Here is a 25,012-nt window from a genome sequence, read left to right as displayed (position 1 = left end):
AATGCACACCTTGCAACTAAATTAAAAACTTCTAAAAACCAGACATTGTTTACAGTCAAATTACACATTCATTATGATTTATATCACAATACTGAAACATGAAACAGGAGGTGTTTTTAAGAAAAGAACGAAACCATCCACATAGGGATGCAATTCTATTCATGAAGATCCTGCTTTTTCCTTCCAGTTTACCTGTTCTGCTGCTCAGCAGGAAAGATTTTCAAAGAACAAATATTGTAAATAGCTGCTTCCTTGCCCTTAACTAATCCCAAACACTGATAAAGGCTGGGCAGGTGATTGGCTTTGAGAGCAAGCCCTGAGGAAAAGGACTTGGGGTGCTCATTGATAAGAAGTTCAACATGAAGCCATCAGTGTTCACCTGCAGCCCTGTAAGCCAACCAGATCCTTGGCTGCACCAAGAGAAGTGTGGCCAGCAGGTCAAGGAAGTGATTCTCCCCCTCTACTCTGCTCTTGTGAGATCCCACCTGGAGTCCTGCATCCAGTTCTAGAAGCCCCTGTTACAAGACAGGCATGGACATGCTGTAGAGTGTCCAGAGAAGGGCCCCAGGATGCTCAGAGGCTGGAGTACCACTCCTATCAAGGCAGGACCAAGAGAGTTGGAATTGTTCAGTCTGAGAGGAGGAAGGCTCCAAGATCTTATCGTAGCCTTTAGTATCTGATGGGGCTTCAAGAAAGCTGGGAGGACTTTTAGGATGTCAGGTAGTGATAAGACATGGGGGGATGGATTCAAACTAGAGGAGGGGAGATTCAGATGAAGTTAGGAAGAAGTTCTTCATCATTAGGTGGTGAGACACTGGAATAGGTGCCCAGAGAGATGGTGAAGCCCATCCCTGGAAGTTTTTAAGGTCCAGCTGGACAGGTCTCTAAGCAACTGATCTAGTGGGAGGTGTCCCTGCTCATGCGGAGGGATTGGAACGTAGATATCTTAAAGGTCCTTTCCAACCCTGAAAATTCTATGATCGTGCAGGAAGCATCCTCAGAACAGACAATTCCAATGTTCAGACCTAAAATTATGAGCACAAAAAAAAGACCATACATTGAATATACATCATATCTTGTGCCTCTGAAGTACTCTGTGATATGAACTTTTTATTTCAGCCTAGTTTAAGTACTTATTAAGACAGCTTAACTTGTTGCTATCTCTCTCAGGTGCTCTCCAAGACACAGCCATCCACAATGTTTAGGGGGCCATGTAGCTGTCCATTCCACACTGAGGAGGCTGTCAAGATGGCAGAGACAGTCTTCTCTAAGGGTGCAAATGGCAAGCCAAAAGGCAACACACACATTCTGGAGTGTGGAAAAATCCCAGCTAGGCACCAAGACACTCTCAATTAATTATTGATGTTGACAGGAAGGTGGTCAAACACTGGAGCAGGGCCCAGAGAGGCTGTGCAACCTCCTTCCTGGGAAGTTCAGCAAGACAGGCTTGGAAACCTCATTTTGCGGATATGGCTTGAACAGGAGTTGGGACTGGAAAACCTCCAGAGATCACTTCCAACCTGCACAGTTCTCCAATGATTAATGGATGCTGTTTTTTCAGGGGGAAGGGTAATGTAAGTAAAGCGAAATGTCTGGGCAGATAGGAGTAAGCCCTGAGAACTGCCTCTCCTCATGAGGTCCTGGGTTTGTGCCATCTTTGAAAAGGCAGCAAAGACATTTTTAAGCTTCTACAGAGAGCTCCCAAAGCACCACTCCCTGATTTAATGATGGCTAAGTCAACACATGATCCATGGTCCAAAGTCAGGAGACTTCCTTTTGCCTCTGACTGCTCCCAGCTCAGATCCCCAGCTTTCCCTAATTCTCTCACTCTAGTACTTAATGCTCCCCACCAGTTCTGTCACCTTTCCTCTTTTCCCTCCCTGTTTCCATCCTGAATTTACCCCTTTCTGCATGCCAACAATGCTTGTCTGTACAAAACAATGGGCAACAAAACTTACAATATCCCCTAAAAATGCTCTAAAAATGTCTGCTAGCTTTACTGAAAGAAAAAGCTTACTTTAGCTTAAGTAGTTGAGATCTATGTTTTTGGAGGAAAGGGTCCAGAGGAAAATTACATATTTGTGGTTTAGCTGGGAGTCAGATGTCTATCCGTATGCATAACACGTGGTTGCAGATTCATAATAAACAAAGCTTTCAAACAAACAAAAAAAAAGCAAGTTCCAAAGATCATCCATGTATAAAAAAGAGAGCAATTCATTTAATCTAGCTTATTTATATGGTTCTTGAAGTCAGCAATGCAATTATGAATTCTCTTCCAGAAATATATATGAGAAAGCAAAACAGAACAAGAATCAAAATACAAATGGGAAACATGGCAGCCATCTACGACTCACCCCTGCAGCAAGTTCCTCAAGAGATGTTAAATTCCCACTTCCTTTTTCTGTGGATTACTCTATTTACGCTTACAGTGACTGGCCACACAAATGTAACTGACTTCATTGAAAGAAAAAAATGTTTAGAAGACTCTGAACACACTATAGAAGAGTTTTCATGCACCTAACTACAAAACCAGCTATAAGCAGGCAAGGAAAATCCTTCAAGGTCTGGTTCACGTTTGATTTATACTTTATTATTACCTATTCTGGTGCAAATTACGCATAAACTTTCTGAGGAAAAAATGATAAAATTTGTAGCAGATCTTAGTGAAACCTCAACTCCTCAGTATATTACGGATGTAGCTACAGTTATTGGGGCTATTACAGCCAGCAATGCTTCACTTGAGCTAGAATAATTTTGTCCTGCAGTAAGAGGAAAAAGAATTAAACTAGTGGTGGCAAACAGTAATGTCACTGTCTCTACTAAAAGAGATTTCTGTACTCCACAGTAACTCAGAAGAGAAAGACCAAATGATTCAATGCCACTCTTACCAGAATAAAAGGATTATTCTGCAACCAAAAGAGTGACAAAAGCTTTAACACATAATAAAAACTGTCTTCAGGCTCTTTGCTTTAGCATTCAAAGCAGACCACATAATCCGACAACATCTTACATTTTGAAAATTACTGACACTTTGAATAGCACTAAACAACTTAGAGTATTTTACCTATACTATTATTTTTTTAAATTTCACTCACTGTTAAGGCTTTCAATAGCTCTACAGAAAGCTATTTACCCACCAAAATTCTTACAACATTGTAAGTAAAAACTTTTTGTTTTCCATCTTAAATATCTACCATGCATTTACAACTGCAGTGATTACAGAAATTAATCGATTGTAATAACAAAATCTGCTGATCATGAGAAAGACTGCGGAAAAGCCAGTTGCAGCAAACCCCATGATGCTCTCTTCATGTGTTCTTGCCTGGTTCAGTTACAGTACATTTAACAAACAGCTACTTCAAAGTCAGCTTCTGTATTCTATTGTTGCACTTCAACACACAGATATACACTGAAGCCACAGCTGAGTTTAAGCACTGATTCTCTTATTTTACAGTATTCACTGAATTGGCTTTACATTTAGTATGAAATCATGTTATATCACTGGTTATTTGGTTTCTTGATGTTCTATTTAATCCCTCTGAAGAGCTATGGTTCACCTTATTCATCAGGAAAATTATAAATTTAAGATAGAATGGATGAGAATTTAAATTTGTTTGAAATTATCAACTAATCTAAGCAATAAAAAATAAATAAAGGAAGCAAGATTTTCTTCATGCATCAGTCCCACAGACTTCTAGTTCTCCTCGAGGTAAGCAGAAGCATATATATAAATATATATATACACACACACACCCACCCACACACACCATGTATATATATAAAAATCATAGTTAATATAAGTCATAAGGACCATGCTTATTGACACTCAAAATTTAATAATGCTTGGGGATTTGATTTTCACTGCATAGGAAAGAAATGCATTAATATAGTCTTGAAATAAAATGTGAAAACCAGCTCAAAATCTTGTGCTAAAAAAAACCTACATCCACCAAACCTGAATAGGCCTCCCTTTATTCTATAGTAGGTTTATTGAGTAACTTAACTAATACTAGCTTGACTCTTGACCTGCTGCGAAAGTTACCCCCTTTTCTTAGAAAGATGCTGCCCATATTTCCTGTATGCTGACTCCTGCTTGGCAGTCCTACTACCTCTAAATATCCTGACTTACAAAGCCACGCAGGGACAACCTGTCCTGTTGCCAAAAGGACTTCATTCATCACCTGAAGGGCTGCCACATGTCAGTAAAATCTTCTGTGGCCTTTCAAGAAGGGGTGAAGATTCATTGGAGTCTGACTTGAGCCTGATGTAGTTGGCTAATGGAACCTGTCTGCTTGCCACTCTTATACACCAGCTCTAAAGAAAAAGAAGTAGGCAGCACGGGGAGACTGGGAGTTTCTGGTTATTTTACCTGACCCTACTACACATTACCATTTTGCTGTATTCAGCTTTAACACTGGGAATGTTAATACATCAAACTCCTCCACTAGCTGTAGACACTAACTCTGATTTTAGAGAAATAATAACTAAACCCAGCACAAACACTGCAAGAGCAAACTCAGGCTGGGAAAAAGACCCACATTTTTACCAGGTTTGAATCAAGCAGTTTTCTAGACTGGTCAGGACTTTCATCATCAAGCCTAATGCCGTTTTTGTCATCTTTTGGGAGCTCATAAACCAAATTTAGCAAAGCAGGCTCTAAAATCAATACCAAAAGCAGTAAGAAGATTGGGTACAACAATGTTACACCATCAAAAATACATGGACTGCTAGTGTCAGAGTGCTAAAATACAACTTTATTTAAATATTAAAAAGAAGACCAAGTTCTACCAAAAAGAATCAACAGAATGGTTTGAGTTGGAAGGGACCTTAAAGATCACCTGCTTCCAACCTCTCTCCTGACAGGCCAGAAGAACACTTCCACTGAATGTCCAGAACAAACAGGAACAACGAGAGTGCATTTCTTCGTGAAGAGATTAATTGTTTTCCTTACCAATACCACTCAGCATCCAACCCCCAAGCAATTCCTCATCTTTCAATGTCTCAAAGAATGAACACCTATGTTTACCCTCATCACTAACAGTGATCAACTTCTGACCTTTTTCCTTGATAATCAACATTTTTTTGAAGAGACCATCCTGAGAGACTCCCAGATCAACCGCCTTTCCCTATCATTCATACTTAACTGAACTCAGGATGACAAAAGATTAAGCACAGTACTCTATAAGTGACTTCTGTTGGCAGATACAAATAAATACTATTTTCCTCTTTCTGAATGATCCCTCCCTCTGAGAATGGTATCTTGTCTGAGTGTTACAGCATCCCAATGGGATTTGTGTCCAAGAAATTATTTCCTGTCATCACAGGCTTTGACAAGTCAACCTTTTCCAAGATACAGATGCCTCCACTTTGAAGGCTGACATACTGTTCTTACATATGTGAGTTCATATCTGCTGGCTCTGAGGCTCCTTAGTCCCACCCGTATCAAAAGGATACCATGTCCATACTTTTTCTGTAAATCTGTTAATAAAAATATTGAAATTAGACTTCTTCAGAACTCTGACATGGATAATCCCATCACGAGAATTACTGCCTTAGACTTTTATTGCAGTTATCTGCTTTCCTATAATTCCTAAATAAAGAATATGATGATTTTCTGTAATAAAAAAATTCTCACATAATGCAGCAGTACCACAAAAGCCTTCCAGAAGGCATTGACATTAGTAGTTACAATATGTCTTCATTCAAAGGATATCAAGTACACTTGGCAAGACCTATATCTAAAAAAAAAAAATTCCTGCATTTAAAAAGAATTTTTCAAATGACTGTTTCTATAGGCTTAGCTATGCATAAATATTTGTATCCATACCAACCAACACAACATCTGTGTATGAAAGTGAATAATCATGGAATTCTGCAACTTGTAAGGATTTGGAAGTGCCAAATATCTGGATTTTGATTTAGTTGCCTTCTGCTCCTGAAACTTATCTAGGGAGAGTAATAATTCATTAGCAACCTAAATTTTCATATATGAAGTCAGAATGTGCTATCCTACTCTATTTACTCTAAATAATTCTTTGAGTAGAAATGTCTAGTAGACAATCTGAATGAAGAATTAAGCTCCCTAAAGACATACTTAAATGTTTCGTTTGTGTAGATTTGGTTGATTCCTGAAACAGTCATCTGATGGTGTAAATGCTTCCAAAAAGGCATCAGGAAATATAGCTGTTTCCTCCTGAAACAGTCATCTGATGGTGTAAATGCTTCCAAAAAGGCATCAGGAAATATAGCTGTTTCCTCTCAGTTTTTTGTGTTTAGCATTTTAGAAATGACTACTTGAAGAGGTTCAAATCAAGAACTGAAATGAAAATATTTTCTGATGTATCTCTTTAATGTCTAGATTTCAGAGTTTGGTAATTTTGAAAGAAAGTATTCTGATTTATCTTTCTCCTATTTTTCCCATATTTGGCCTTTGCCAAATCTTTTTGTTAAAATTCTACATTAAAAAAAAACCTAAAACATTCGAGTCTGATTTTAAGACTGTTCTGCCAATAGCAGAGTAGCTTCTCTAGTTTGTTGCATATGAAAACAGACTTAAACCAAAAGCCTTTTTTTATGTCATCTTAACATTTCCTAACTGCATAACAGTACTCATTGTTCTCTAAAGAACAAAAAAAACCCTTGCTCATATGAAAACTACATTGTGTTAACTCACAGGCTGAAATCTAAAAATGTGATTCACCATAGCTGTACTGCTTTACTCTGACTGAAGGGAAAGTATGTAAAAAGTAATTTTAAAGGTTTTATTCACTCTAAAGTACCTGATGACAGTCTTAAGACTTGAAAGAGAATTAACTTAAGAGACCATACAACACTCTGAAGAGGAGTACTATTATAAATGTATTAAGTTAACCTCTAAATGATGCCTTTACAGCAAGTCACTTTTAGAAGGGGGATTTAATGAAGCTAACTAGAAAGAATACAGAATAAGACTGACAGATCTGAATTTTAGAAATCTGCTGCCCTGCAATGAATGTGTAATTCAAAAAGAAAAGTAACTAAAAAAACTACATTGGAGGAATATAAAGAAAATATCTCAGATCATCTTTAAGAAAATACTCTATCAATTAAATTAAATCTCTGCTTTCCTGGAGAGAGTACATTTGAAAAAAATATTTGTTATGTTTTTTTCCTCAGTTTTCTTAAACTTATACATACTTGTTGTTAACATGACAAATTCCTTTTTAATTTTTTATTTTTATTTTTTGGCTATTAGAAATCAATCAATAGCAGTAAATTCAGGAGAAAATATAGATAAGGAGAAAAGCAGGAATTGCACATTGATGGACTTGCTAATATTTTTAAACACACTCTTTATCATGCATGTAGTAAAACTTCTTTGCAGGGGATAATCTTAACATTTTGATATATAAAACACCCAATATTCTCCATTGTTTCAGCTGAGTTACCTTGCTCTGGTATACTTCCATTTTCACTATTTGTGTTTTCTAGTGTGATGTATAGTATTATTACCCACTAGAGATGACTTTTTAAATAAATGATGTGACAGTGACTCACAGAATAAGACATTTTGTCAGGTACAGGTAGCATACACCTAGAATGATTTTAGGGCTAACATTTAGCTGGCTGAGGACATGACTGCAGGAAAAGGGGTGAAGTAAAACCCCTGCCAGGGGTTTGCATCCCAGCAGTCTCCTGCTGTTAATTCTGAGTCATGAAAACCCTCTGACAGATGTAGAACATGGCATCTCTGAAACAGGAGTAGAAGAATTGGTCTATAATCCTTTGACTGCACCATGCACCTTGGTACAGGTAGGCGTGCGTGGAATTTGTGCTGACTTATAGAGCTCTACTTGCCTGTCACCAAAGCTGTCACTGCCTATCTGCATTTCAAGTCATATTTTTGCAAATATAAACTTTGTATGTGGAACAGCTGGCCTGCCACAGAGGGTCTAGACTACATTCTAGTGTTGATCCAAGCTGCTAAACAAACTGAAGACACAGGATCACAAGAAATCAATTTAGACACTTGATTCCAGATCAGTTCTGTGTACTTCAGCTCTTCCACTTCATCATATTATTATTGCTTTTTATTAATTTCTGTTGGCTTGTTGAAGCTCAAAAATGTACAGCAGGGCACAGAGAAATTACTCTGGAGTCAGACTAGCACCACAGGTCTAACTACTGTTTTCCATGACTGCAGACCCCACAACAAGTATATTCCTTTGTCTTGCATCACTTTACAATTCAAAAACTTTGGCTGGGATAAAATAACACAGATAACACTATACCTCCTCTCTAACCAAATTTGCATGGTAAAACCCTAATATTTGACACTCCAAAGACAGCTCTTCAGAGATTCTATGATAACTGTTGCATGCTTGTTTTCAATTACTGCTTATTATTAAAATGAGCTGATTCTTTCCAGGGATGAAACAATTCTATCGGTCTAAAAACATGAAAACCAACATCTCAACATCTGTTAGTTAAAATTAAAAGGAGAAAAACTAAGTAGAAGGAAGAGCAAGCAGACTGCCAGCTGCTTTTGGAGTATCAAGCATGGGTGTCTATTTGAAACATTCAGTGAGATTATTAGCTTTTATAATGACAACTTTTAAGAACATGCATGGGGAAAAAGGAACAAGATGGACAGGAAAATCCCACCCTCCTGCAGAAGTCTTAGGTACAGCAAATATTCCTGTGAGAGATGCCCTGGGCATATGATTCAGTGCCTGAAAAACACAGACACCATTCCTTAAAGAACAAGATACTTCTCTGTTTCTGCTGTTTCTAAAGCAAGGAAACAGATAATACCACACCCCCAAAAGTACTTTTCTTTTGTTTTCTGGGAAGCTTGAGTGAAAACCATACAGTTCTGGAAATAAAAGGAGCAGAGCTTTCTGCATCTACCCATCTTTTCTACAGAACAGAACCTCAAACACAAAATAAAACAGGATGAAACAGCAGCTCAGTAAAAATAACACCAATGATCAACATGGGTCTGTCTCACTTGGCAACATACGCTGTTAAGAGGAAATTCTTCTGCAGGTCTCAAAAAGCCATGAGCAGTACTGGAAATAACTCCTACACAATGCTCAAAAAACCCCCAAACACCTGGCACAGACAGCTCATTGATGGCAGAGCCACAGCTCAGAGAAGAACAGTATGTGTTGTTTTAGGTTATCTATTGGGATATTACACCCACAGTAGAATTAGAAAGGAGCACCATACTATAAAGAAACAGTCTTGCCTGGAGATATTTACAGCTGACTTCTCTGAGCTGCTATTTGTAGTTTTTATTTTGTATTTTCCTCAATTTTCCAAAACAGTATCTACCCTATAAAGCAATTGAGTGTTCCTACCAATATTGGGATGCTTCAAGAGGCGACAGATTCTAGCTTCTCTTTCCAGTTTCTGGTGGTCTGCAACAAAAAGAAAACAAAACCGTTGCTTTTAGTACGAAAGTTAACATAGTTCAGTGTATTTGCTTTACAGAAGTAAAAAAATACATAATTTGATTTGATCTTTAAAAAATACTCCTTTATTTACACCCATTAAGATTTTACATTCACATTGTTTGCAGCATTGAATTGGGTTATCTCATCTAACCACTTTTTTGATGGTCTACCACATGCACTGTCCCATTGCAAAAAATCAAGTTGCCCAGTTACTGGGGAGAATAGGAAATATTCACTCCATGGCCTATAATTATCAAGTGATAAATCATATTACAACTTTAATCATAAATAATAACAACATGAACCTCTAGGTTTGCCTTAAGTTCTAACTGTCAACTGCTTTAATGCTACCTAGGGCACCAGGTACACAGATGAATATGTGGCAGCACTCCTGACAATGTCAGCATTCCTACCAACACCCAACCCCACTGCAATAGTTTCCACAGAAACCTCACATCACCGATGGCCAGCAGTCATCAGTTTCCCAGCAGGGCTAATCTCTCTTTCAGGCTGATTATTCATTAACCTGACGATACTCTGCACACGCAGGCCCAGGCAGACCATCTGTCAGCTCACCCTTGGCCAGCCATTTGATTCTCTTTAACCTTCAGTGAGAGCAGAAGACTGAGATCTGAACTTGGGCATCACTGAGCCCCAAGGACACTTCTGGAGATCAAACAGTGCCACTTGCGTCAAGCTCTATTTTGCTTAAGCCGCTTTCCTTACACTTTTATACTATTTGTGCTAAACACCACTGTTAATGGTACTTCTGTATTTTGGTTAACATGAAGTAATTCAGTACTTTTAAAATAAAATATATGAGAGTATTGGAAGGGTGCAAATTATTTATGCTGGAAATACCTGAATATCCACAGGTATGTTAAAATGTCTGTGTCAGGCAAAATAAAACATAAAGGGGTAACTCAACCAATAAAATACATGATTTGGAAATTGTAAAAATAGCCAACTATTGCCCACTGTGATGCTGTAATTCTAGACTTCTAGTGCCTTCAGCCTCACCTTTCTACCACGTAATTTCTATGGCTGTTAAGTACATTAAACTTTCATCAAGAGGCAGAAAAGCAGCACAGATTCAATTTTATAATATTAGCTAAAAATATTTTTTTCAAAATTTAGGAGAGCAATAAAGTGTCAAATATTTTTGGAGATGAGGCTGGTTTGCTATTAACTAGCTTCTATTTGACATCCAAGGATATGATCATAACCAATCTTTGATAGGGACTCAAACTTCAAGCTTCACACAAGTTTTCTGGGTTGTGCTATTGCTGCAGTTCTACTTATCTGCATTGTTTGGGGACAGTCCTAACAAATGAAAAGGGAAATTCTTAACTGTCCTCCCATTCCATAAGAACATTAAATTTAGAGTTGAATAAGCAGCATTTAGAGAAAATAAAAAGTTCAATCTACAAGACAATAGGGAGGGACACAATGTCACTATCTGATGAATTTCATGATTTGAAACCAAGCAAATCTCTGTATTTGTGACACAAGGACTGCTGTGCCCCTCCAGCAGAAGAGATAGTGGGAGGGAGATGCCAAAGCTTTGTTCTAAGAGGGAACACACTACCACAGTTCACATACCAACTGGCTGTCGACTCATTAACACACTCCCAAAGTGTAAAGAAAAACACACAAAAAAGGCAAACCCAAGCAGTAACCATCATCAGATTGCTCAGACAAATCATATTTTTTTGCAGAAAATAAAAGTAGTGTTTGTATAATAAAGAGGGAATGTAAATCACAACTACTGACTGCAAGAATAAAAAGAGAGCAGAAACTGTGTTTGGTGTGGCATCAAAGTGTCCTGAACACAGTTGTCAGTAACACTTAAATACTATAATAACGCCGCCAAAAAAAAAAAGTATGAGGACCTTCTGCTGAGGTTTTATGTTAGGATTTTTAAATGCAGTTGTAGCAAGTTCAAAACCAAAGCTCAGACATATACTATTACAGCACCTTAATGCCCATCAGCTTGGGCTGTAACTTAATCAGGGGCTAACCAATCACCATATTATACACCACACACAGGGAGATGATCTGAAATACAAATGAAACTAAGTTTGTTTTAGAAGAAAGATGGAAATTCAACCAGTGTCTCAGGAAGTAAAGCAAAAAAAAAAAACCAAAAACACAAAACAAAAACAAACAAAAAACTAAGGAACTATTGGTCATTTGGCACAAGATGTCTGTCTCTGGCACATTATCAGGACTGCTTTAAAAGGCTATTCTGTACTGCCTCAATCTATCTTTACAGGATTAGCCACCATTGCTAGAAACCTGGAAGGTATTTGAGAGTCTCCTATGAAGCGCTAAGTACATCCAATGTTGACTCTTCAGGAATAACACATATATAACAGACCCCTTCATCTCTGACTTTATTTAAAGTATAAGCACTTGAAATATCTTTTCTATTTTCACAGCTTCTGAACCAACACTGTATATAATTAATTTTTCACATACACTAAACATTTTCACTGGTTGTTTAACTGTTACCATGCTACACCAGAGGGCACCCTGAATCCACACGGCTGGTGGGCACCATCTGGGTAAGGCAATCTGGAGTAGTAACCCATGACATAAATGTTTCTTCCTCTTTGGTGGACAGAAACAAATTTAAATAAGATTTTTAAAAAAACGCAACTAAACATGACTTCACAATTTACTAGGTGAGATAAACTCTCAAATGATAGCGCACAAACCAGATGGAGCTCTTTCACTTTGCTGAAAACAACTTACAAAGTCTAAACCTACAACAGGATAATTCATGAAATGGTCCTGATCTAGTCAAGGATTAGTAGCACAGGACAATGAGATGGCATTAATATTCAGGTCTAATTTATAGTCACCACAGTGTGCTTACATAACAACTACTAGAGCTGAACATGCTCAGGTATGAAGAAAGGCTAAATTGTTATTGCAGAATTTAAGAATAACTATATTGATTAAAAAAATACATCTGATGTCTTTGTAAATCACAATAAAAGCATCTTACTAAAGATACGCTGCTGAATGCACTGCAGTATGTGCAGTAACACCATCATCATAATAATTATTATTATTGACTGGATTATACATATTCCCAGATTTTCACGCCAAACTTAAACAGCATATTGACTGATGCCAATTAGGTGATATATGGTGTCACATAAATCTTAATAATGAGCTCTTTGCATTTAGCCCATTCAGTTGCTTATGTCAGAGTGACTGTTCTTATATCTGTTATAAAAGGAAAGGTGAAGTGGACTGAGATACCTCACACCATGCACATTGTGTCATGTGGCAGCAGAAAGAGCATTAAATACTCCCCGAGTCGGCGATTTTAGCGGACGTTAAGGTCTGGAAGAAGAAAACTACACTTCTAAAGAAATAAGGTAATCCTTAGTGTTAGGGGAGATTCAGAAACCTTCTGAGTAAATCTGCAATATCTAATTTTTTGTGGGGGGAAACTTAACAGGGATTTAATCTTGTGGAATTATGACCCATTTTTAAAGTCTTCCTCACCTTTTCCTTCCTTCCTCCACTCAGCTTATTTACAAGTACATCCAACTGCAAATGCTTTACGTAAATATCTATTTCTGTTAGGCTGTTTTCAGCCAGGTTTCAGTTACTGGTGAGCTGAAGGTGAATGTCAAAGGGCAGGTCACACCAAAATACTTTGAGCACTCAGCTCCCAAACATCTGAAGCATAAGAAGGTGTGTTTCTGCACCAGGAGCTGGTCAGGAAAGAAGTGTCCTGCCATAACAAGTACAGTCAGAGGAATACTTAGCAGGCAGAAAAGTCCCATGACTCCGAGAAAGTCTGTGAAAGTCTCTAGCATAAAACATTTGTGCTACGACAGCATTAAAGGAAAAGCTCTTGAAAAATTCAATTCACCAGTAGGCTACTTATTAAAAAAAAGTTAATTTCTCTCGCTTATGACAATATATCATTCATCATCTGTAACTGTGATCACCTGCCAGTATGAAAAGGAAAAAATGTTCACCATTAATTTTCCAGAAGAGGAAGCCAAGCTTCAAAGCTGAACATGAAAAGGGAACAGGCAAGGACATATATATACTTGCTTCCTTTGCTCTCCAGTAATTACCTATACTTGACTACAAGAAGTCTCCTACAATATCGAGAAAAGAAACTAAGTAAATTAAATTAAAAATGCACACAAGATGCTCAAACAACCAACCAAGTGAATGCAGAGGAAGGAATGATCTATGCATTTAGATTATTTCATTAAAGCATGTCTCTAATTGTGAGCAATAACACCTTTCATAGCAACGACTTGTTATCAAGATTGGATTGGATTGTTTCACAGTATACTGTGAAACACTGGTACAATCACAATCAAAAGGTAGGCATGAGAATAATACAATTTTTAAGTAGAAAAACCCTCTGCAGCCAACTACAAATAACTTCAATGGGACATGTAGCAAAGAAAAAAAATAATCTAAACACACTGAACCATTAAAATTCAGCCTCTACTGCTCCAATGAAATTCTGTGAAACTTGAAGCAAATGGAATCAGGATGTGTAAAATCTGGGGTACTGACAGGTAGTATGAATGTTAAGTCTTGAATTAACCGTAACTCAATATTCTGATAGATCAAAATCTCATATTACAATTTACAACATCTGCATCAGAAAACTAGACTGTCTGTATAGAGTTTATTAGGTAGGCAAATAAAATAACAAATTGTTTAAGTGTCCTCAAAATTTACTTTCTTACAAAAACTTACATACATAGACTATACCAATTTCTTGGATTAGGTCATAATACATTTTATAATTAAAGAGGTGTATAATTAATAACTTCAGTGTAAATCTCTTCTACTACAGCATAATGATTCTTAATCCAAAGCGTTGATCCTTCACAACCACTCAAATTGTGTTTATCACCATGGCAGAAACGTCTACTGCCCATGACCAATTAACAAAATTCAAACTTCTCTAAAACAAAGCCTCTTCCTTAACAATAATCTGTTGTAGCTTTTGGTTTTTTACCATTAGAGCTTGCAGCCCATAGCAAACTAAGTAAGTGCCTCTCCCAGTGCTTTTATATCTTTAGTCCCTTGCATTATATGTACATTGCTTTTTTCACCCAGCATGAGATGATGTATGTCTTCTCATACACGTACTTCTTTCAGAGCACAGTCTTTAAAAGCTGCTTCCTACTCTGTGCAGTACAGTCTAAAACCTTCCAGTTTTTTCATATTTTTCTTTAAACAGCTGCAATATGTGACAGTAACACCATCATCATAATAATAATTATTGACTGAATTAAAATATTCTCAGATTTTCACCCCAAACTTAAACAGCATATTGACTGATGCCAATTAGGTGATACATGGTGTCACATAAATCTTTCTTAGCTGAAGTAAGAGAAAACAAGGAGCTATACATCCCAAGAAGCTCTTAGGATTGCACCACAGTTTACCTTAAAGCCTACCACAAACCACCTTGGCCCTGTTACATTCTCTCATGGAAATCAGAAGACAACTGCAGAAATTCTGACAACAGGATGTGTTCGGACACAGCTGTAATTTTTCTAGTATTATTTTGACTAAAAAAAAGATTTTCTTTAGCTCAGTCCCCTTCACAGGAAAACAAAGCTTCTGTTAAAAGTTAAATTAACATCTCCCTCTTTTCTTCATGTTTTTTTTTTTTTGGTCCCTGTTAGAATTTAGACTTTAACTGGCACTGAACATAACCTTTGGGCACCTAAAACCTCACCAGAATAAGCTCTTCTATCAGTACTTTTATAAGATTAATGGTTCAGTACTGAAAACAGCTAAGTGGATCTCTGAATCTCTCACTGAGGAACAATACCTGATCTTTATCCCTTTTCTAGAGCTGCTACAGACTTCCAGACCAGAACCTCTTCTACTTTGCACAGTTTCCCTGTATTCTTATTTTTGTATTAATTATTCAAAAGAATGTATCTACCCAAAGCAGAAGTTCTGGGGTCATTCATAGGCTGCACTGACAGCATTAGGTTCCAGGAGAAGGCAGCCTGGCAGCAATATTGCCCTCTTCCCACAGCAGTGGAAAACCCATGGGAACAGCAGGCAGACCACACTTCCTGAGAGAATCACTGGTTGTCCAAACCAACTTTCCCCTCTCTCTTTTGAGGAACAAAAAGGACTTACTGGAACCAGTTTATGGGTGATATCACTAGAACAGAGTGCCACTGATGATGTTAATTGAGCTCTCCCAAGAGAAAGAAATGTGCTGTCTCTAGTAAAAATACATAAAATTTAAATGTTAAGACCATGATAAACCCTTCCATGCGTGCAGCTTCTAGGCCAAAGAAACCACACAGAGCTGAAAAATTTATGTGGGGAAAAAAATAAATTGCCAAAGAAAACATATTATTCAGTACTACCAAAACGTCAAATGTGATGCCACTTTATTCAAGTGTTTCCCTCGCAATTATAGACAGCAATTCTTTAAAACTCAGCAGGAGAGACACGCAGGTTAGCAGAGAAATACAACCTCTTCCCTTGTTTTTTTTATCTCCCTGTTTTTTTCAACTCTCTGACAACTATATAAAGCACAGTGAAGTACTCTAGGTATCATGGAATATAAATATTTGTGGTTTAAGGGTATATTGTGTAAGAGGAATGGTGTTGCAACAGTGACCTTCTTTAAGTCTAGGAATGCAGTTATACACAATCTAGCTGCATCAAATGCATTTTAAAATCTCTCTCTGAGGAAGTATTAAGACTCTGGTAGCAGTTGAGTTTCATTTCTCAGACCTGATCATTTCTGGAAGTTGAAGTCATTAGTGGGAACCAACAATATTACTAAGCCCGATTGAGCTGGTTCTTACAAAATAGACCTTCAGCACTTTGCAACCTAATCCTTTTCAGCCTTTGAGAGAGAAAACAAGAACCACAATTATTCACACAACAGTACATCATGTAACCCTTTGAATTTTCCAGTACTGAGTGCATGCTGCAAAAATGCTCACAGGTAAACCTCACTTACTCCCTCCACTACTTTTAGAGAAAGTAAATCCTAAGGGATACGGTCCCAACTCCCAAAAGCACTTTTTTCAAAACAATCCAGCCACTCACTACCTGCTCCTGGGGAAACATTTGAAAACACACTGCTTACTTATTCCTCTCTCCCCAGTATTTACAGCTAAAAAAGTGGGACATGCTTATAATAAACAATTAAGACATGAATAATACTTGTCTGACACACCCTTCCTAATGTTTCCTGAACAGAAGCACGTGCCAGGTGTTCATTGTTATAAAGACATCTTTTCCATGGATACCCAGGTGGGTAATGGATAAGAGTATGCAACAACAATAGCAGAGCCAATTCTTTTATGAGGCCACTGGTGAAAAGCATCACCAGAGCAGAAATGAGGGCACAGAGTATGCCTCTAGTTATTTCTTTCTGTGTCTATGTTAGTATACACACTTGTAACAGCTTCTGAATATGAAGAAAAAGCAATATATATTAACCCAAGACACTGTAAAATAATAAGCCCCACACCTGTTGATTTTCAAATTCTGCCACAGGGCAGTAAGAAAACAAAAGGCACATTTGTGCTCAGCTTTGAAGGCTGCCAACAATAGCAGCTGTCTGTTTGCTAATGTTCCTGTAGGGCTTTCTTCCACTTCCCACCCACATTCTGTGTTAATATTTTAGCATTCACAGTGTGCAACTTTAATAAATAGATGTAGAGACTTCATTTCTACCTGCAAAGCATGGATTACACTGTCAGAAATGGTACAAGAAACCTCAGGCCACTTTAGCCCTGATTCCTATGACAACTATGACCAAAAAAAGAAAAAGAACCCACAAACCAACAACAGGATATTCCTGCATCTCTTATGTATTTAGCACTGCTGCTGAAATTGAGTAGCAGATGATTTACTTACAGAAAAAAAGAGTTAAAGGAGGACAAGAGGAGTGAAAAGGACATGTCACCATTAACGGCAAAGCACTGAACTGATAAGATTTTACCTTTTTATATGATTTATGTTTAATGATGTTCCAAATAGACAGAAGCATATGGTGATAAGAACAAAGACTGGATTTTAGTCAAATGTTGGAAACCTTTAAATGGTCCATATAAGCAAACATTCACACGATGCTGAGTTCAAGCTAATAAATCCTCATTCACCCCCTTCCTCCATTTTATAGCCTCATTTTCTGTGGATTTAAACAGACAGCTCACTTCACTCTTCTGAAACAAAGTAACTTACAGGAGACCATTGAATGAGAGCACTAGTAAAGGTCTGGAACTGCAGCTTTGTCCCAGCAAGCCATGGTGGCCCAAATGAAAACTCTAAACAACAGTTCCTAGCGAACAAAAGTAGCTGCTGTTTTAATGCATTTTTCCTATTTCCAGGTTAAAACTCTCATAATGTGAGAGGAGATAAATATCCACTTTTAAAAATTGTATATAATATGCCATAAAACTCTTCAGTGCCCATGTACACAGAAAGACCCTGAGAGCCAGTAAGTGCTCCAGTAAGAACACCACCTACAACTGCTCCCCAGCCAATCTTCACCTGACAGCTCTGTTAAATCTCCCTAGTACATCTTTACCCAAGACTGACACTTGCTATAAGAGGAAAACCTGAATGCACTTTTCATCTGGAATCTCCTTACTACCTCTTTCTGTCCTTACACCAAGATATTCCCCTTTGTGACAGAAATTCTTACAACTGATAGAGTAAGCCAAATATTCTGCAACCCTTCTTCTTTTGGAACTGCAATTTATTTTTGGCAAAAACTGCATGCAAGACCTCAGAATATTTAAAAGCAGGACAAGAAGGCTTGTTTGGCAGCTCACCACTTTTGTTCCAGATTGATCGGTTTCCCACTTCTGCCTGTAACACTGTTCTTCGCACACGGCAGCCTCCCAGAACCCTTCTTTTCCCTCATTTGGCACCTCAAACCTGCTGCTTCCCACCACTTTTGCCAGATGACCCTCCTGGAGTCCCTGAATTGACTCAGTACACACTAGGGTTTTGAAAGCTCTTCACATCAGCCTTTTGCTCTCCACATTTTCACCTTCAGTCTGAAAACAAATGGACATCCTTCATCTTGCCTGCTGGCATCTTCCTTTACTTCCCTTGTCCTACTTTTGATTCTTAGTTTTAGACTGTATGTCTGTATGCTTTTGTTTGTTTTTGTTTGTTTTGTTTTGTTTTTTTATTTCTGCTGATAAATGTCTGAGTGCAGATTATTTCTAATTTTGTCCTGTTTTTTGCTGGTCTGTTTAAATTTTTCTTGGCTCAGTCACGATACATATTTCAGTAGTTCAGACATTAAACATGACAAGTTATATTCCAGGACACACAAGCTCACTCCACTTAGCCTCAGCAGGATTTAAAGCAGAGCATGTATCTAAATGGACCAAAAGCAACAAGACTGCTTTAGCATAACACATTTCAGCCAAACATCAGCTTCTACTCCTCAGATTTCACAGAGCAGTATGTACCACCTTTCTGCATAGTAAGATCTGACAGGTGGGGAAAACACGATTAAAGGAGAGCCATTTGAACACCACTCTCAATGTTTCATACATTGAGCTTCTGAAACTACTCCTGAAATAATTTTTAGTTATAAAATGCTGGTGCACTAGCACTTCAGCTCCATGAATCATCTGAAAGCCTTTTACATACTCCCTTGTGCTAATAGGAGTGAAAGCTATAGGGTGAATTCACAAAGATCACGAATTTTGTTTACTGACAGTCATAAATGCCTGAACTCAAATGAGTCTGTGCAGCAGCACAGTGAGTCAGCATCTACAGCTGAAGTACAGCTAAAGTACAGTACAGCTTCACCCCACACGGGGGATACTTCCAACACAGTGAGCAGCTTAATGACTGGCAGCTTTTAAATCTGATAAATTTGTTAGATTTGTATAACATAGCCATCTGAAGGCTATGTTATACTAAATGTAGAGGTTTCATTTTCCAGTCCTATGTTCCAACAAATTAAAATGCAGAGAAGTCATTCTGCAAACCACTAAATCCTTGAGCATTTGCTCCCACATGTTTTTACATACCCTGTTTATAACACCAACACATATAAACTGCTCCTAAATTAATAGCTCTAAACCATAATTAGGGAAATACTTTTTCCATTTCTTAACTCATTTCCTGTGGAAAGTTGCAGTAAGTTTGCAGGAAAAAAAAATTTAGAAAAAATGCTTAGGAATTGAAAATAAATTCAGAAAAATACATCATATATAAAAGATGCCTGGAATTTCAGGCGTCGACTCAGAAGCCTAACAAGCACGAAAGCATCTGCTTGCCCTCAAATACTTTAATGGAGACGAATGGGCTTAAGTACATACTGGAATGCCTTGCTGAACTGCAGTCCTGCAGACCTAATTTTAAAAAAGGAATAGTTTCACCCATTAAATCAAATAAGAGTATTACAAACTCTGAACAGACTTCTGTTTGACAACTACAAGTTTGAAGGAACCTTCAAGTACCTAGGTTTCAAAAATAATGCTACGAGACACTCATTTTCCCTTCAAAAGGTGATGAAACAATATTGTCAAATTAATAGAAAGAATAAAATGCAGCTGATATAAACAAAAAACCCCAGTGCACTGTCAGTTACAGCAATAGGTTAACTGTGGTAGCAAATCATATTTTAACTTGAAGTAAATCATGACCTACTGATTGACATTAGCTGATTCTAATGTAAATGAGTTATTAGTAAAAGTAAGATATCAAGTCCTGATGACTTCCCACTTGGCTTGGATAGACATTAGTAAGTTACTGATTTTGAAACTGCTGCAAAGAACAACTCCTGAACTCTGACTAAGTTCTTCACTTTGGCAATTTTTATTTTTAGAAAGCATATCAATGGTCACCATCTTTAGCCTTGATGTCATTTCTAGAACAAGATACTACTATGGAGGGAGAAAATTTTCTATTTTTTCAAACAGAAGATGAGCAGCAAAGGCATTCAGATCATTGAGAGTCAGATACACTACAGGATTCCCTATTTAATGGAAAGGGAAAAAGAGTAGTCGAAGGCAGAAATGCCATTGTGCAGAAAAGATCAACAACTTTTATTATTTCTAACATATCCTGTAGTCACTGTTACTTTAAAACTAAACATTACACATGAATTATTCTAACAGAGACTGCTTCTTTTATGGAAATTGAAATCACTGACATTTATCTTAATAAAAGCTCATGGACTTTAACCTCCTAGGAGGAAACAAATGTAGAACTCAAATCAAGTCCAAAAAGAACAAAACCAATGGTTTGGCAACTATTGCTATGACTCAGAGAAAATATATTAAGCATATCAAAGCCAAAGCTTTTCATAACAAATAAGCACATACCTAGAGGAGTATTTCTTCCAAATTAACAGTAGACTGTACTAGTCCTATATGGCTAAATATATGATTGCATTAATAAAAATCTCCTGATTACTAAACCTCAGTATTTACCAACTGGTAGATCATAAGCAAAGAAGGTATTTATTTCTACATGGCCCATAAAAATTAAACCAGTAATAAACTCAAAAAAGATTTCCACATTAAACAGCAACTTGATTGTCTTCCTTCCATTAACTTATTTTAAAATAAAAGTGGTTTATGACTAACTCACCATAATTTTTTTCTGCTCTGCCAAGTTGCTAGGTCTTTGCTCATAAGAATAACAAATCTCCTCCTCAAATACCAAGGGCATGAATAGTTTTTAACCATCTGAAGCTTTATATTACAGCAATCTTTGATGCCAGGATTCTGATTCCTTGACCTCCAGACTACATCAGCAGGGTCTTATTTTGAAAGCAGATCATCTTGACAGTATTTTTAGAATCACTTTCTTGTAACTTAATTCACTGAGTTTTTAAAAAAAAATATTTAAAAAACCCCCAACCTATTACACTTGCAAACACATACTACTAAAATATAGTAACCAAACAGAGTCTTTTCTTATTATAAAAAGGTACATCTTAGGGGATTACAGTGTAAGTACCACCACAAAAATTTCAGTCACCAGTAAACTGTGAATTCTTTATCGAAGGCTAGTGGTCTGATTTGTATTAGCCCAGAGTTTTGTGAATGATTTTGATTAAAACTCTTATTCTTTCAATACGGTTTTCTAACAATGCAAGCCCATCATAATTGACTGAACCATGAAAATACGAAAGCCTCTAATACTTGAAGCAAAGGACAAATGCACAGATACTCCTAATTATTTTGTGAGTTTTGCCACATGATTCCTTATTCATCTTGTTTCAGTTAGTTACTCCTAAATATCTTGCCTGATTCAGCAGTTGCCATCATTTCCCTCTTCCCACAGAGGGTGAAGATGACAATAAAGAGAATTTTTAAAAACAGACACAAGTAAAAGCAAGCATCACCAAGTATTTGAACTTTCATTTTTGACACATTTATGGTATTTATTGTTTAAACAAACTATCCTCTTGAAACGTGTGCTTTCATTAGCTTCCATGCTTTGTGCCATACATTATATCCAGAAAATTATAGGAGGAATTTTAAGTATATAGAAATCCTGTATGCTATCTAGTGCTGCAAGCAGGGAGCCCCATTAGGCAAGTGAGCCTCTTTAACCACCAGTGTTTGCATGAAACCTGCCTAAAGGGATGTGAGATTTTTCCCCACTATTAGAGCAACAAATACTTGGGTATTCAGAGAAACTAACACCTGGGTATTCACACGTGTAGCACTAATTCCCAAGCTGCTGGCCTTTCCCCTAGCTGCTGAGCTACTTGGGAAACACTTTAGAACTGGATTATCTCATTTTTGGCAATAGGAACAGGGTAGAACAAATTATTCTGGACCTCCAGAAAATAAAAGGATCCCTGGCTACATCAAGAGAGGAACAGAACTATGGGGAAAAGCTGTCAAAAGGAGAAAAAAAAAAAACAAAACAACAATCCTACAATGTAAAAGCAGACTTGACGCATTTTAGTTTCTCACAGTGTCAGGTTCATCCCCAGTACAACTTCAACATTAAAAATAAGATCAATCTTTTGAAGCCACAAGCAGCTTTCAGGGATAAACTAACCAGTCAATAGGCCATTCTAGATAATAAAGGTTTATCTTTTTTCTTTAAATAAAGACCCCAGGAAAGGTATTCTAATATTCTGGAAAGTCCAAATGCTGTCACAGGAACTACTCTTAGCTGTCTGAAAGGATAAAACTGAAAGCTTTGTTGTACAGTATTACAGTGATATTACAAAAGACAACAAGAAAGTAACCAATATTATTGGGAAGTTACTGAATTTGAATAGCCTGATTATTTAGAGAAAATAAGTATCTAAGAATTTATTTACAGCAACATGATTTGTTCACAATATCCAGGCCATTACTTTAAGTCGAGAATTTTATTATTATGATCAGAAATGGTGTACTGTTGCCAAACCCCGTCACTGATGCAAGTATGCCTGAAAAATCATAGCACAGGGAAAAGGAAACACCTAGCAAAAAAGGAAACACCAGGAACCCCTCAAAAAATGCAGCTCAAACCACATCTAAACAAGAACAATAAAATGTAAATTGGAGTAAAATGTAAGAATTTCAATGTTCTGAGCAGAAAAACTCTTGACTAGATCGAGGTTATTTCCAACAAGAAAAACTGGTTTTGTTCCCTTTAAGTTATCAGCCTCTGATACTGTTTTTCCTAGGATCTGCTCCTTATCTGAAAAAGCTATTTAGTGGAAATACCTTACACTATGAATGTTACATACCTCTATTTTTAACCAACCGCATTCATTGTGTTTTCTGTGGTACAGCTGAATATGCTGCTTACCATATACACTTTACAGTTCTCAATCTACTCTAGAAAATCTTTTTTTTTTTTTTTTGACAGAGGGAAGAGAATGGGAGGAAGGAAATAATCCAGCCTCCATTTGTGTTATTTAACTAAAATTGCCACTTCTAATTGAATTGCTGGCAAAGAGCTGGAGAAATAGTACCACAGTTACACATTGCTCATATACTATATTTGCCCACAGCATTTTCAGCTACTTCCAGGAGCTCAGGGCCAGTATACACATTGAGCAGGTTTGGGAGATGGAAACACTTCGTAGTTCAGCACAGAAAAAGGACAATGACACTTTCATTCTCCTAAAACATCCAAAAGAACCAACACAGAAAGCACTGATAAAGCACAAAAGCATCTCAGTCATTTCTGGTTCTTCCCAACACAGCTCATCAGTTTCAAAACCCAATCTGCATTTTATTGCCTTCTACCAGCAGTCACACAGCTGGACATGTTCCAGTTTCTAGGGCAGAGAAACAGGAGGCAGTATTTTTACAGCTGCCTGTGGCCTTTGAGAGAAATAGTCCATGACAGGAAGGTAGCTTATAAAATAAATTCTTCATAATAATTCATTAGCAGACTCCTTTAACTCCATTAACCTGGAGTGCTGTGTCCAGTTGTGGACTCCTCAGTACGAGAGGTAAGGGGCTATTACCAAGATCACAGTGAAAGGCCACAAAGAAGATGGAGGAACTGGATCATCACTTCTACAAGGAAAGGGATGCCCATCTGCAAGAAGGGTCAAAAGGAGGACCCAGAGAACTACAGGCCTGTCAGCCTGACCTTAGTGCCAGGGAAAGTTATGAAGCAGATCATCCTGAGTGCCATCATGTGGCACATGCAAGACAACAAGGCAATAAGGTGCAGCGAGCACAGGTTTATGAAAAACAGGTCTTGCTTCACTAACCTGATCACATTCTATGACAAAGTGGCACACTTAGAGGATGAGAGAAAGGCTGTGTACTTTAGCAAAACCTTTTGACACAGTTTCCCAAAGCTTTCTACTGGAGAAACTGACTGCTTATGGCTTGGACAGGTGTAGTTTGCTGGATAAAAACCTGCCTGGATGGCTCGGCCCAAAGAATTGTAATCAATGGAGTTAAATCCAGCTGGTGGCAGGGCACCAGTGATGTTTCCCCAGGGCTCAGTGTTGAGTCCAGTTCTCTGTAATGTCTTTATCAGTGATCTGGACAAGGGGATCAAGTGCACCCACAGTAAGTTTGCAGATGACACCAAACTGTGTGGGAGAGTTGATCTGCTTGAGCGTAAAAAAGACTGCAGAGGGACCTGGACAGGAGGTCCAGCGAGAGATTCAACAAAGACAAGTGTTAGGTCCTGTACCAGGGTCACAGCCACCCCATGCAATGGTACAGGCCTGGGGGGAGGAGGGCAGAAAAGGACCTGGGGCTGTTGGTTGACAGCAGCTGAACATGAGCCAGCAGTGTGCCAACGTGGCCAGAAAGACCAATAGCATCTTGGCTTGTATCAGGAATAATGTGGCCAGCAGGACTAGAGAAGCAATTGTGCCCCTATACTCAGCATTAGTCAGGCTGCACCTAGAATAGTGGGTTCAGTTTTGGGACCTTTGCTACAAGAATGGAAAAACTGTATTCACTGAAAGGGTTATAGAATTGTAGAACTGTTGTAGATGGGAAATACCAAGTCTTTGAAATCAAGTCAGGCACTGGAACAGGCTGCCCAGGGAAGTGGTCAAGCCACCATTCCTACAGGTATTTAAAAGATGTGTAGACATGGTGTTTAGGGACATGGTTTGGTGG

At 37.8% G+C, this 25,012-nt stretch overlaps 1 protein-coding gene across 2 annotated transcripts in view; it reads right to left on the bottom strand.

The window, feature by feature from the left end:
* The window catches only part of CAMK2D (calcium/calmodulin dependent protein kinase II delta), a 139,365-nt gene that overhangs the window by 73,192 nt on the left and 41,161 nt on the right, over positions 1–25,012 (bottom strand). For both annotated transcript variants that reach the window (XM_030450930.1, XM_030450929.1), the window contains exon 4: positions 9,342–9,401. In XM_030450930.1, coding sequence (XP_030306790.1) covers positions 9,342–9,401 — 60 coding nt within the window. The remainder of the gene's footprint in view (positions 1–9,341; positions 9,402–25,012) is intronic.

The sequence above is a fragment of the Calypte anna genome, chromosome 4B (assembly GCF_003957555.1).
Source record: "Calypte anna isolate BGI_N300 chromosome 4B, bCalAnn1_v1.p, whole genome shotgun sequence".
In the NCBI taxonomy this organism is placed as follows: Eukaryota; Metazoa; Chordata; class Aves; order Apodiformes; family Trochilidae; genus Calypte; species Calypte anna.
Note: the sequence above shows the minus strand (reverse complement) of the source record. Positions and strands in the feature narration are given on the sequence as shown.